At 53.8% G+C, this 13163-nt stretch overlaps 1 protein-coding gene across 2 annotated transcripts in view; it reads right to left on the bottom strand.

Annotated features, from left to right (window-relative positions):
- ARHGAP23 (Rho GTPase activating protein 23) overlaps positions 1-13163 on the bottom strand; it is a 79017-nt gene that overhangs the window by 60496 nt on the left and 5358 nt on the right. The window contains exon 1 of one of the 2 annotated variants that reach the window (XM_041725300.1): positions 9934-10036. The exons of the other annotated variant lie outside the window; for it this stretch is intronic. Within the exon in view, the coding sequence (XP_041581234.1) occupies positions 9934-9996 (63 nt within the window). The 5' untranslated portion in view covers positions 9997-10036. Of the gene's footprint in view, positions 1-9933; positions 10037-13163 lie in introns of those variants that run through there. 2 annotated transcript variants of the gene reach the window in all.

Genomic DNA, 13163 nt, shown 5'->3' with positions numbered 1-13163 from the left:
GCAGATTAAAGAGATAGTGTATGTAAAGTGCTTGGCACAGCAGTGTCCAGCACAGGAATGGTCAATATTAGTTGTGAGGTGCCTGGGTGACTTAGTCAGTCAAGCATCTGCCTTCAGCTGAAGTCATGATCCTGGTATCCTGGGATCGAGTCCAGAGTCGGGCTCCCTGCTTAGTGGGGTATCTCCTTCTCCTTCCTCACCCCTGGTGCTCTCTCTCTCTAATAAAGAAATAAAATCTTCTACAAAATTAAATGTTAGGTGTCATCAATATTCCTGTTATTAACACGTGATTCTCATAATGCATGCCAAATGCTATGGGAATGTTCATTCATCAACCAACAATATTTAGTCAACAGGTCCTGGTCTAGAAGCTGGTGATAAAGCAGTGAACAAGATTAAGTCCCTACCCTTGTGGGGCTTAAGAACTACTGCCCAAAGGGGAAGTCCCAATATATTTGAGGAAATGGGGTAGAGTTGGGAGCTTACAGAGAAGGGTATTTGAACTGGGCACTGAAGGATGAATAGGAGTTTAAAAAAACAAAGAAGGCAGGGAAGGCTTTATCAGACAAGGGGAAGAGATGGTATGACAAGTTTCTGGAAAAGGGAAAAGGATGATACATTCCACCTCTACCCTGTCCTCTCCATCCTTACCTCCAGTTTCAACCCTCATCATCTCTCATGTGATCTGCTGCCTCCAGTCTTAGACCCTTCCACGGCTCCAAAGTGTCTATGGATGCAAGTCAAGTTCCTTAGTATGGCCTGAGGGCTCTGCCATGATGGTGGAGGGGAGGGGTAGGATCTGGCTTTCACCTGCCTTGACAATCTCATCTCTACTCTTGGTCTTGCACTCATTGATGCCTTAAGAGGCCAGGCTATTTCACATCTCTTTGCCTTTGCTCATGCCGGATCCTTCTGTCTGGAATGCTACTCTCTTTCTCCTCCATGAGCCCCTCTGTCCCAGCAGGCATCTTTCAAACCCTGGCAAGCCTTGCCCCCTCAGTGAAGCCTTCTTCCACTCAGAGCTGGAATACCTTTAGAGGAGGCAGGGGCTTTGCCCAAATATACTGATGGAACCCAGGGCCCCCCTATACCACTCAAGAGCAAACCCAAGGAGACACGGGGAGAACGCTTGTGCCCAGCATGGTCATGGAGAAGCAGAACATAATTGTGCTGCCTGCATCCACCACCAGATTATGTCTGCCCTCCCCTCTCCTTCACTATATCAACCCCTACTTGGATTTCAAGGCTCAGCTGGGGGCAAGAGGAAGGGTCCACCTTCCCAGAGTGGTGTGGGTGTCCTCCAGGCTTTTCCTTGTCAAGGAATGTAGCAGTGACCACAGGGACAGGCTTAGGATTCAGAAAGTCACAGTTCAATGCAAATGCTAGCTGACCTTCAGTGAAATCATCTACCTTCTCCAGGTCTCAGTTCTAGTACCAGTAAATATGCAACCACTGTCTGACAGCCCTTGAAAATGATCAAAAGGAGTTTCACACAAGAATCCTCAACTTAGGGGATCCCTGGGTGGCTCAGTGGTTTAGCGCCTGCCTTTAGCCCAGGGCGTGATCCTGGAGTCTCGGGATCGAGTCCTGCGTCGGGTTCCCGGCGTGGAGCCTGCTTCTCCCTCCTCCTGTGTCTCTGCCTCTCTCTCTATGTGTATCATAAATTAAAAAAAAAATAAATAAATAAATAAATAAATAAATAAATAAATAAATAATAAATCTTAAAAAAAAAAAGAATCCTCAACTTAACAATAGGTTTAGAAACAGGAGATGAGAGAAAGGAGATTAATTTTATCACCAACTGTTTTTTTGTTTGTTTGTTTGTTTGTTTGTTTTTTACTAACACCTACAGCAATTCTATCCACCAACTCTCTTTCCATCGTGAAACCCTTCTTCCCATCTTTGGGACCACAGTCACACTCAGATGATATCACAGTGAAGACACTCCCTTGTGCCTGCTTCTGTCTGGCTCCTCAGTTAAGCCAGGTCATTTTTATGTCAAGAATTTTGGTAAAGGGCAGCAAAAAATGTTCTGGAATGGCAGGCAGTATAGAGATAAATCTCAGAACCTGTGGTTATGAAATCTTAGTGAAACTTTTGGGTGGTAGGAAAGGCAGACAATGAACCCCTTGAGGGCAGAGCTATGTCTTACTCATCCAGATCCCAAGACCATAGAGGGAGCTGGGAACACAGGAACTCTACATAGGAAATGGTCACCAGATGGACAAAAGTCTGTGTGCATTAAGACCTGGTTTGCATTAAGATCTGGCCCTGGTCTGATTTCTCCAATTCCCGGAGTCAGGTCCTCCTGCTGCCCCCAGTGAAGTTAGGGAGAAGAGGAACACTCTATGTATATGCCAGGCCTGGGAATGTCCTCACTGTCCCAGGCCACACCCAGTCTCTCAGATAACACTTTAGCTAGCAAGGTGGGGACCTAAGAGTCTGGGAGCCACTGGAAGAGGAACAGGTCCCAGGAGTGAAGGAAGGGGGCCTGTTTCTCTGTCCCAATAGCAGTCTCAGCCTTGTTGCTTGGACCGCTGTTCCTGCCTCCCACTCCCCTCTTGCAGACATCCCACCACCTGCTGGGCTTTAGGTTCAATCTCAGCTGTCCCCTCACCCCCATCAGAAACTTCAGGGCAAAAGGAGGGCACAGTGCCAAGGATTCATTAGAGTTAATGAAGGCTCAGCTCTGCAGATGCCAGTGCAAGATACAGGAGAGGACCAGAACCGCCCACAGCCCCCCATCAGGGCCTGGGGTTCTCAGCTCCTCCTCCCCCTCTCTTGGGGAAGAACCAGGGGCCACACCCTCAAAAGAGGACAGGAAGATTCTGAAGAATCTTCTCAAGTTTAGAGAGTGCCATGATGCAGAGAGATCAGGGTGTGGGGAGGTGAACTACAAAAGAGCCCCAGGGGGATCCCTGGGTGGCTCAGCGGTTTAGCGCCTGCCTTCAGCCCAGTGGTCCTAGAGTCCTTGGGTGAGTCCCACATCGGGCTCCCTGCATGGAGCCTGCTTCTCCCTCTGCCTGTGTCTCTGCCTCTCTCTCTCTCTCTCATAAATAAATAAAATCCTTAAAAAATTTTTTTTTAAATCAAAAACAACAACAACAACAACAACAACAAAAAGCCCCAGGGTAGGGTAGGTTCTCACCTGGACTGTCCACTGTTTAGTAAAAAAAAAAAAAATCCCACCAACAGCAACCCACTCCTTCCTCTCCTTCCTTTCATGGAATCCCAGCAGAGCAAAGCTAAAGAGACTCTGGGAACTTTTCAGCCGCCTGAACCCCTTTCTCACCTGGCCTGCATCCTCCATCTTCCTCTTACTTCTGCCTGTCCCTTCCCCTCTGCCTCGGCACGTTGGCCTTGGCCTGTCTCTAGGCTTCCAGCTCCCTAGTGAATCAAATGTGTGTGTGTGTGTGTGTGTGGGGGGGTGCCTCCAATATCCCAACAGTTAAAATGTTCAGAGATGTCCCCTCTCTACTTGGCTCCTCTCTCCCTCCCTCCCTTTCTCTTGGAGAACAATACAGTTTCCTCCACATTGAGAATGAAGGAAACTGTGGTGGAAGGTGGGGGTCTCCACTCCAGCCTTTTGGGGGGTGCTCAGGAGCAGGAAAAGCTCCAATAGGCCAGACTGCCACTGTCCCTCCTACCAGGGACTCTAAGTCCTGCGCCAGCACCAGATCCTCTCCAAGGAGTGTTCTCATGCTCTTTGAGGAAATTAAAAAGGAAGACACAGCTGTGGATTTAGGAGTCCAAGAATTAGACAGAAATCAATCTGGGGACTGATAGAAACCAGGCACATGGCCAAAGTGAACTCTCCCCTTCCCTATATTAACCTACACTTGGGGGCCAGGCCTCCTGGAGTGGTTGTCCTCCTAAATGGCTCCCACATGTCGTTGTCCCCACCCCCCCCACCCCCCACCCCCCACCCCAGCCTGGCCACATTCCTCCAGCCCACACCCCTCCTGCCAGCCTGCCTTTGCAAAGAGGCTGGCAGTGGGTCTGTTTCAACATCTTCAACTTGCTTGTGGGTCTCAGACATCCCTAAGCCCCGCCCTGGGCTGTCTCTCCTCCCAGGGATTCAGGCTGAACTTTGAAAGGGTCACTTCAAAGAGGACCTGCCTGTGGAGGGCTCAGCCAGACCCAGGGACAGCTCCTCCTCGGCCAGATTCCCGGAGGCCGGAGACAAAGGCCCCACTGTTCCCCCGACCCCCAGACGCCCCCAAATGCACTGGGCATAAGAAGTCTTTCTTTCTGAGTTCCGCTCTCTACAGGCCACAGCTCTTTGCCACTGGGAGTAGCCCTTGCCCCTCCTTCAGGAGAGGCTGGGGTGTGGGGCACAGGGAGCCAGCAGTTCCCCCTCCACCACCACCATACCCGCTTGGGCAGCCAGGAGCTTCAGAGCTGACTTCAGGACTAGTGGCCTGGATGCCTCACTGCCCCTCAACCAGCACACTCTGCCCAGGCCTGCAATGGCCTCCCTGTTCTCCCATCCTTCAGAACCACAGCCACCCTTCCAGGGTTCCTCCAGGCAGCCTCGTAGGCTCTTCAGAGGAGCCTCACAGCCCCCAAACCAGAGCAGCCAACCTCTCATGTTCTCAGGAAGCTGGGGCTCTTCCCCCTTTTCCTGGTGCCCTGCAACAGGAACCAGGTCTCACCTGCTCCCCTAACTTCCTCCCACACGGTGCTGATCCCAAAGCAGTGCCCTTAAAGCTTCTGTTTCAACTCTTCACTCAATGCCTGGATAGGAATCCAGTCCAACTTGTGGGTCCTCACCTCCACTGAGGGGAGTCGCATTACCTCCAGGGGTAGTTCATTTGCTCTGACCTTTCCTCATTGCACCAAAGGTATGTCATTCTCATTTCCATCCAACTATTGTCATCTGTTTAAAACAGTTGCTACTAATAGTTGAGACTACCAAGTGTCAGCCGCTTTACCTATATCATCTCATTTAATCCTCTCAATGATTTTGAGGGATTATTTCAGGGGTAAGAAAATTGAGGCTAAAAACAACCTGGTCAGAAGGTCCAGATCATACAGCGAGTAAAAGGGGTAGAGCTGAAATTGGAATCCCAGCAGGCTGAAGGCAAGGCCCAACCAACCTGCCTCTAACGTGCCAAGGGGCCAGGCCCGGCCCAGGCCTCCCTCTTGTCTGCCATGGTTGCCCGTATATTAGAAAGACATGTCCACACTAAGTCTCTTTTTTCTTAGCCAGCTCCCCCCACCCCCGGTCTTTGTTAACAGATGAAGTGTGGCCTGGCCACACCAATGACTGATGTAATTTCACACTAGCAAATGGGGAGCAGAGGGGTAGTCAGAGGGAAAGAGGTCACCTGCCTGGGGGCATATGGGTTTGAGGAGGTTGGAGGAGATGACTGGGCCTAAGGTTTAAGACTGGAGATAGCTGGAAATTCAACCACTTCCCATGGAGGAAAGGTGCATGGGTGGCTATGGCAAGCCCTGCCTCAAAAGAGACACTCTGTCTACCCTCCAACTTGAAAGGGGTAGAATCTTCCACCAAGGTGATGCATTGGGCTAAAGATCTCAGGGCCAGAAAGATGAAAAAGGAACAAGACTTTTTAATCCTGCCTGTAGTCTTTTCCCATGTGCCCATCGTTCAGCACCATCCCCTTAGAATTCTGGGGAAGAAGGAGGGAGTGAGAGTAAGAGAGAAGCGAGAAGACTAGGGCCCCCAGCGGCCCCTGTTAAGCCTTAGAAGGCAGTCATGGCAGGGTGTGAGCTTTCCTTTCCTCCCTAGGTTTAGATCAGGCACTCCTGGCACAGATGACAGGTGATGTACCACTAGGCTGCCTTCCCAAGATTCCAATTCCAGAGACTTCCAAAGGGTTAGATTACAGGATTCTGTGGTTTTTTCATGTTCTGTCCATCAGTCAGTCAATAAACATTCTCTGAGTATTGTCTGTGTGCCTGGCCCTTGAGACATCAAGACAAACACCACACCTTTGGGGCTGCTTGGAATGAGGTTGAGAGCACAGTCAACTCCTCAGCTCTGCCACTTACCACTAGCTGTGTGACCTTAGGAAGTCACAGAATCTCTTTGTATCAGTTTCTCCATCTGCTAAACAGGATAATGAGAAGGTACCTTCCTAGTGGTAAGCACTATGGAAGTAGTTTCTAATTAGTTTTCTTGCCCTTCAATAACTCCAGGATGATGGGGGAGCCTGATGCGTAGTGTAGACCAGCTGTCAGGATGCCAGGGGTAGAGCTGGGCATGGGAGGCCAGGGGGAAGGGCTGAGAGGCCAGGGGAAGGGCTGCTCCCTGGCCTGTACTTCACAAACATTTATAGAGAGCCGCTCTGTGCCAGGCACTGTGCTGGTCACTGGGGACACGGAGATGAACGGGACACATTGTCCACTCATCCTTGCTCCTCCCCTCTCTCCCAAGGCCCAGTCCCAGAACCCTGCACTGAGGGGGGGGGGAGGAGGCGGGTGGGGGGGGGCATCATGGACAGAACCGAGTGGAGAAAAGCAAGACCTGGGAGCCTGGAAATCAAGACACCTGGGTTCATGTCCACCAATCACAGGCTACCCGACCTTGGGCACTCTCTGGCCTCAGTTTCCCCACTTTAGCATGAAGGAGTTGGACAAGATGACCCCTCTGGTCCTGATCCACTCTGACAGGTAACAACTCCACTCCCATAGAGCTTTAAACTCACCCCAAGTGCAGTCCCTAGGCCATCCCAGCCTGCTGTCCCACTGAGGCAGAGGGAAAGAGATGCCTGCCTGGTACTGACTGGCACTGCCCTACTAAAGAGTTGGCACAATTTCACATGAAATAGGGGGGCGTGGATCTAAAGGCGGGTTGTTTGAAGGGGGTGGGGGTGCTGGGGAAAGGCAGAGCCAGCTCCCACAGGCCCTATTCATGGCTGTCTCTGGGGAGGGAGAGAGAGCAGGATCATTAAAACCGGGCTTTGTCCAAATCCCTGACCAAGCCAATATCTCACCTTTGAACCCCTGCAGCCAACAGAGCAGGGCTGATGTCCCTTTGGAAGGAAAACACCATGAACTGAGCCACAGTCCAAGGGCTGTGGGCTCGCCTGGGGTGGGGTGGGGGGGTTGCAGGAGTAAATGAGCTGATTTCACACCCACCAACATGGGTGGACACCTGAGGCTTCACCACCCTGAGGCCTCCAGTCCTCTGCTCTGTCCCAGCCTGACAAGCATCCAAGCTCCAATCCAGCAGGAGGTGAACCTTGTTCTTGAGCCGTGGCCAAGATGGACCCAGATTCAGGGTGGGAGTGACAGTGGGATAAGGGAGGGTTCAAGAAACAGGATGGCAGGGTAGAGAGCATGGGGTCTGCAGCCAGATTGCCAGGTCCCTTCCCTAGCTCTGCCACTTGTTAGTGATGTGACTCTGGCCAAGTGATTAGCTCTTTATGCCTCAGTGTCCTCAACTGTAAAATGGGAATAGTAACTATACCCCCATCACAGTGGTATTGTGAGGATTAAATGAAGTAGTTTTTATAAATCTTGGCCCAGAGTAATTGCTTAGCTACATCTTAACTGTACTTACATTAAGTAAGTTACTTACTTAACTTAACTTACATCAGCTAGTATTATTAAAGCAATTCCCCCCTCCTTAAAAACACTCCCCCCCCCCCCGCACTAATGTATACACTTATTTGAATATATTTGCATCCCCTATGAATCTCTCCAGATTCCTACACTTGGAATCTAACATCACAGGGATCTACCTAACCCACTATACTAGAGGAAACTTCCTTGTAGGATGTTCTAGGCCAGACTGGGATACTGCAGTTAGCAAACCTCTCCCTACAAGTTCTCCTGAAGAGCTAACTGCAGCCCCTCATACTGTAACTTAGTCCATTCTACTTCTTTGTAGTATCTTTTACCCATATATACCAGGTAGTCCTTCTAAGTATCCCTGCAATGAAGGATGAAGTGACACATCCCCCTGCCCACCCCTGCCCTGCTCTATTCTGCAACCAACACCATCCCTCATGCCCATTCCCATCTCTGGCAAAACTGCTGCACCCCTAGAAGACCAGATGGGCTTCATGCAGCCCTTCCCCATGGGTTCAAGGCAAGCCTGGTGAGGGCACAGAGAGGTCCCCATCGAGCAGCCCAGCATGAGGCCTACTCCCTGGGTCCAGTCCTTCTCCTCTTGGGCTGGGATCCTCGAAATCCTGCCCCATGCCCCATGGCACCCCAAAGCCACCTTCCTAACAGCAGCCCCCTCCCCAAAACTTCACCTTATGCCAGGATCTCATCAGAGTACCCAGGTTCTAGCTCTAGCACTATCACTGTGTAGTGTCATAAGGTTTTGAGGTCCTGGAATCCAGCATTGAAGGTAAAAGGGATTTACTGCTCTCATTATTCCCAAGGGGAAGGCAAGGCCTCAGATGCTGGAACAGGAGTTCCCAGCCTCCTAGGGGTGAACTCAACCACCTTGTGAGCAAATGGAAGAGGCTGGGGCTGGGGGCCTTTGGGTTGTGTTTGGAGGCGAAATGACTGGTTATGTAATGGAGATTCAAATCGCATGCCAATGAGCACATCTCAGTGAGAGCAGCCACTTTTGGGAATAAGGCTGTTGCCCTGGCAGAGGGGGAAAACCACATGGAATCAAACCCCATCCACCCCCAGCTGGGCCTGGGGTGGGGGTGGACATAGTAGGGGGGTTGGAGATGAAGTATGTGTTGGTGTGTGGAGGGGGGTGAATCCGAGGGACTCAGGCTTAATGACCTCCACCCCCACCCCCTGTCCATCCTGAATTTCAAGTTTGTAATTAGGAAACAAACACTTTGGCTGAAAGGTGCAGGGAGAGTCTGTAAAGAGAGATACAGATTGATGGAGAACTGAGTATACATCCAGCTCCTGAGACACATACCAGTCTCAGAAAGAGTTTGCAGAGCACCAGACCCCAGCTCCAGAATGGGATGGGGGCGTGGGGGGTGGCAGGCAGGGAGAAGGGAGGTGGCTGAGGAAGAGCATCACTAAGTCCTCCAGCCTTGTCAGAAGAGGAAGAGGCCTCAGCCTAGACCTTGACCCCAACCTGGACCCAGAGGGAACTTCTTTTCCAACCTGGGAAATGACTGGCCTGACGGTGTCCAATCCTTCAACTTGGGAAGGAGGGTGGTGTAGTGTTGGGGTACTCCAGCACCAGGCAACCAGGCTCTGAGGTAGGGGCTGGCTCCAAAGGGCCCCAGAGGCCCTTAACGGCCCCTCCCCAGCTTCAGCAGCTGGCAGATGAAAGAACCCAAGCAAAGCAGCCTAGCGCTGAGTAATGCCCCTGGCACCCCGTGCCCAGACCCACCCACAGCCAGCCCGAGGGGGCGGAGGGGAGCACAGCGGAGCCTTCGGGACCCAGGGTCCCCAGGGCCCGTTTCTCTTCCTCCAGGAGCCAGTGGGGCGGCAGACCGGCTCCCTGAAGCTCGGCCTGCGGTCCGGCCCGGCAGGGGGCGAGTGTGGCGCGGGGAGGGGGGTGTCCGGCCGCAGTGGCCAAGGACATCCCGCTCCGGGAACCCCCTCCCCCACTCCCTCTCCCTCCAGCTGTGTCGGGGCCTCGCCAACGGAAAACGAAAACTCGGGCAGAGGAAACGGCGGCAGATGCCCCGCCTGAAAAACCCGGACAAAAGGCGCGGGCCTCTCGCCCCCGCTGCCCGGCCACGGGGGGCCTGGCACCGCCGCCCTGGTGCGTGCCCTCTGCCCTGGCAGCGCCGTGCGCGTCCCGGGCCCCTGCCTGCCTTCCTCCTTCCCGCCGCCCTGCCCAGGGCACCTCGCCGCGGCCCCCTCCCCGGCCCGCCACCAGCCCAAGTTCCCTGCAGCCGTGCCCGCGGTGCCCGCTCCGTGCGCCCCAGGCTGTGCCCGCCGAGCGGGGGCGCCGCGACCCCGGCCCTGCCGCCAGCTCCCCGGCAGCTCCTGGATCCGCCCCCTCCCCTGGCCCAGCGCCCTCACCTGAGGGGGCCGGGGCTCCGGGCGGGGCGGGATCCCGACCAGGCAGAAGGCGACTCCATTCATCGGGCGGCAGCGGCGGCTCTGCGGCCAGGGCACTGCTGGGGGCGCGGGCAGGGACCCGGGAGGGGCGGGGCCGGAGGGGGCGGGGCCGGGCGCCGAGTGCCCCCCCAACCGGGCCAGCCCCTTCGCTCCTCCCCGTGCGCTCCCGATGGGGCGCACCCGCCGCCTCTCCCCAGGGCAGCTGACTGGTAACGGGGGCTCAGGCAGGGGTTTGCGCTGGCAGCGGAGCTAGAGGGCAGTTCAGCCTGGGGAACAGAGGTGGTCTCAGGGAGACAACTTGGGCTGGCCTCCCGGGACCCGGCCCAGATAGATGGTGATCCTGGCCCGCCGAGGAAAGAGGCCAAGGGCACCGAACCCAGAACTAGCACAGGGAGAGAGAGGGTAAGAGGGAGGAAGGGGGAGGGAAGCGGAGAGAAACATAGCCAGGAACAAAGACTGAGACACGGAAAGCATGAAAGAGGCAGAGACAAGATCCAGACAGGGTAGAGAGCAGCAGAGAAAGTCAGAGACAAAGAGACCCAGGACCGAAGAGAGGGAAAGGCAGCAAGAGGCTTAGGGAGCCTTCCATCCAGACACTCATGGAGACAAGGACAGAGATAGGGATGCCCATGGGGGTGGGGGTGGGAGGGAGCTTTCAGGAGCTCCAGGCGCCTCTATCTAGGGCCTCCCTGCCAGGCAAAGTCTCAGCCCAGGACCTCAAGGAGGCAGAGGCAGAGAGGCTGGAAGAAAGAGGCTGGCAGGTGCCAAAGCCCTTCAAACCCCCAGCCAGCAGCCTGGGGCTCAGGCCTCTGGACCAGCCCAAAGATCTGCTCGGTGCTGGACAGCAGTGAGAACAGAGATGGCCCCAGGCCTCCCAGTCACAAGCTCCCCACAGCCTTCCTTTAGGGGTTCATTTCAAGCTGGGACCAAAGAGTCACTGGAGTCCTGAGCCAGTTCCTCATTCCCTTCCCCCCAAGCAGGACCCTTCCAGGACATCTCCTGAGGATCCAGGAAGAGATAGTCCCTCCGTTCTTTATTTCTGCTGAGAAAGTTCTTTCTGCCATCTAACTGACATCCCTCTCACTCTCTACAGCCTATGCTTACCTCTTTCCCATGCCTTCTTGCAGTTTTTTTTTTAAAGATTTTATTTTATTCATGAGACACACACAGAGAGAGGCAGAGACACAGGCAGAGGGAGAAGCAGGCCCCATGCAAGGAAGCCCAATGTGGGACTCCATCCCGGAATCTGGGATTATGCCCTGAGCCAAAGGCAGGTGCTCAATCATTGAGCCACTTAGGTGTCCCCCACTGAGCCACCTAGGTGTCCCGCCTTCTTGAAGTTTTAAAGGGCTCCTGTATTCCTTCACCCAGATTATGAAGAGAAGGCAGAGGCGACAGATAAATAGGAATAGGATTTGGATAAGGCAGGCAATGAAAGTGGAAGGCAGACTCTACCAGTTGGAATCACTCACCCCCTCTGGGGCAAGAAGACCTCATAAAACCTGCTTACTGCACCACCATCACCAGTCCCAAGTTCCCCCAGGACAAGAGACTTGGGTCCTGGAGCAGAGAGAGAGGCCCAGACACCAACTATGCTATTCCTAACTCCTCTGAACCTGAGGAAGGACATAGTGACTTGTTTTTAAATCTTATGTTTTATTTGATTTCTTTTAAGTGCCCCAGAAGTCCATGGAAAGGGATGCTTTTAGAATGATGGAAGGGCACTCCTTGATTCCTCTTCCTTCTCCACCTCTCTTCATCAAGGTCGCATGTCCACTTCTGAGAAGTCCTTCCTGCTATCTAACTGTAACCAATCATCCTGCCTATATTGTCTCACTGGGTTCTCAACAAGGTTCCTGTTTCTACCTCCCTCTGCCCTGTAGCTCCAGTGGTCCAAGGCTTGCTGCCACCCTGGTGCGGGGGTCCTCTCCTTGCAGAACAAATGGGCTGTCTATGTAAGGGGGAAGCAGTGGCACCTGGGATCCAGACTGAATGTGGCTGTCGGGGAGGGGGAGAGGGTGGTGGCCGCTGGGGTGCCCCTGGCTCACTTTTTCCAGAGCCTGATGCCCTCAGACACTGCGGGAGGCAGTGAGAGGAAATGAGCTCACACCGGCCAGCAGATGAATTCCTCCCTCCACAATGCACTGCGCTAACCTCCCCCACCCTCTCCCACTTCCCAGAAAGTGCGCTCTTCCCCCACCCTGCTGCCCTTCCCACCTCTTCCTGCACCTTGACCTGCACCCCATCCTGTCCTGGCCCTCCCCCATCCATCTTCTCCAGCCCCTCTTCCTCCCATCGTTTTCCTCAGGCTCCTTGGGTCTCACTCCCTGGTCCCACCACCCACCCTGAAATCCACTATATTCCTGGCACACTCTTTCCCTGGGGGTTCTGGAAGTAGACCCCAACATGGATGGAGGGGGTCCCTCACTGAGAAACCTCCTTATACTGCCCCTCTTTCTAAGCTTCTCCCCCAGCCCAGTACCTTCCTCTGTTCACAAATGCTTATTGAGAATCCTAATATAGGGCAGCCCGGGTGGCTCAGTGGTTTAGCACCCCCTTCAGCCCAGGGCCTGATCCTGGAGACCTGGGATTGTGTCCCATGCATGGAGTCCCCAGGCTCCTGCATGGAGTCTGCTTCTCCCTCTGCCTATGTCTCTGCCTCTCTCCCTGTGTCTCTCATGAATAAATAAATAAAACCTTAAAAAAAAAAAAAAAGGGGAGAGAATCCTAATATATAAAAGGGATGAGGGAGTGGAGGTTGCCCCTGGGGATATGGAGATAAGACCTAGCTAGCTCTTTCCCTTGAGGGGTCCTAATCTTACCCGTCCTGACCCTAGAGTGAGATCTCTGAAAGGGAGCAATGGAAGTCCAGAGAAGCAGAGGAAGGCTTCCAGAATGAGGTGGCCTTGAGCTTTTTGAGCTTTTTAGGGCTTCGTGGGTGAGGTGGGGGTGGGATGGGGGGGGAAGCACTCTAGTAAAAAGGACTATCATAGGGAGGCAGGAGAAAGCAGACTCTAGTGGTGTGGCTGGAGCCAAGCAGAGGGTAAGGAGGGTACATACGTGGGCAGGAAGCATGGAGAGATGAGGAAGGAAATGTGGGCGGGGATATGCCGATGGAGTGACTGGGCCCGAGGAACTTAGATTCTAGCCTGGTGGGGGGTGGGGGGTGGAGGGGTGGAGAGGGAGGGATT

This window comes from Vulpes lagopus, chromosome 12 (genome assembly GCF_018345385.1).
Source record: "Vulpes lagopus strain Blue_001 chromosome 12, ASM1834538v1, whole genome shotgun sequence".
NCBI classification, from domain to species: domain Eukaryota; kingdom Metazoa; phylum Chordata; class Mammalia; order Carnivora; family Canidae; genus Vulpes; species Vulpes lagopus.
Note: the sequence above shows the minus strand (reverse complement) of the source record. Positions and strands in the feature narration are given on the sequence as shown.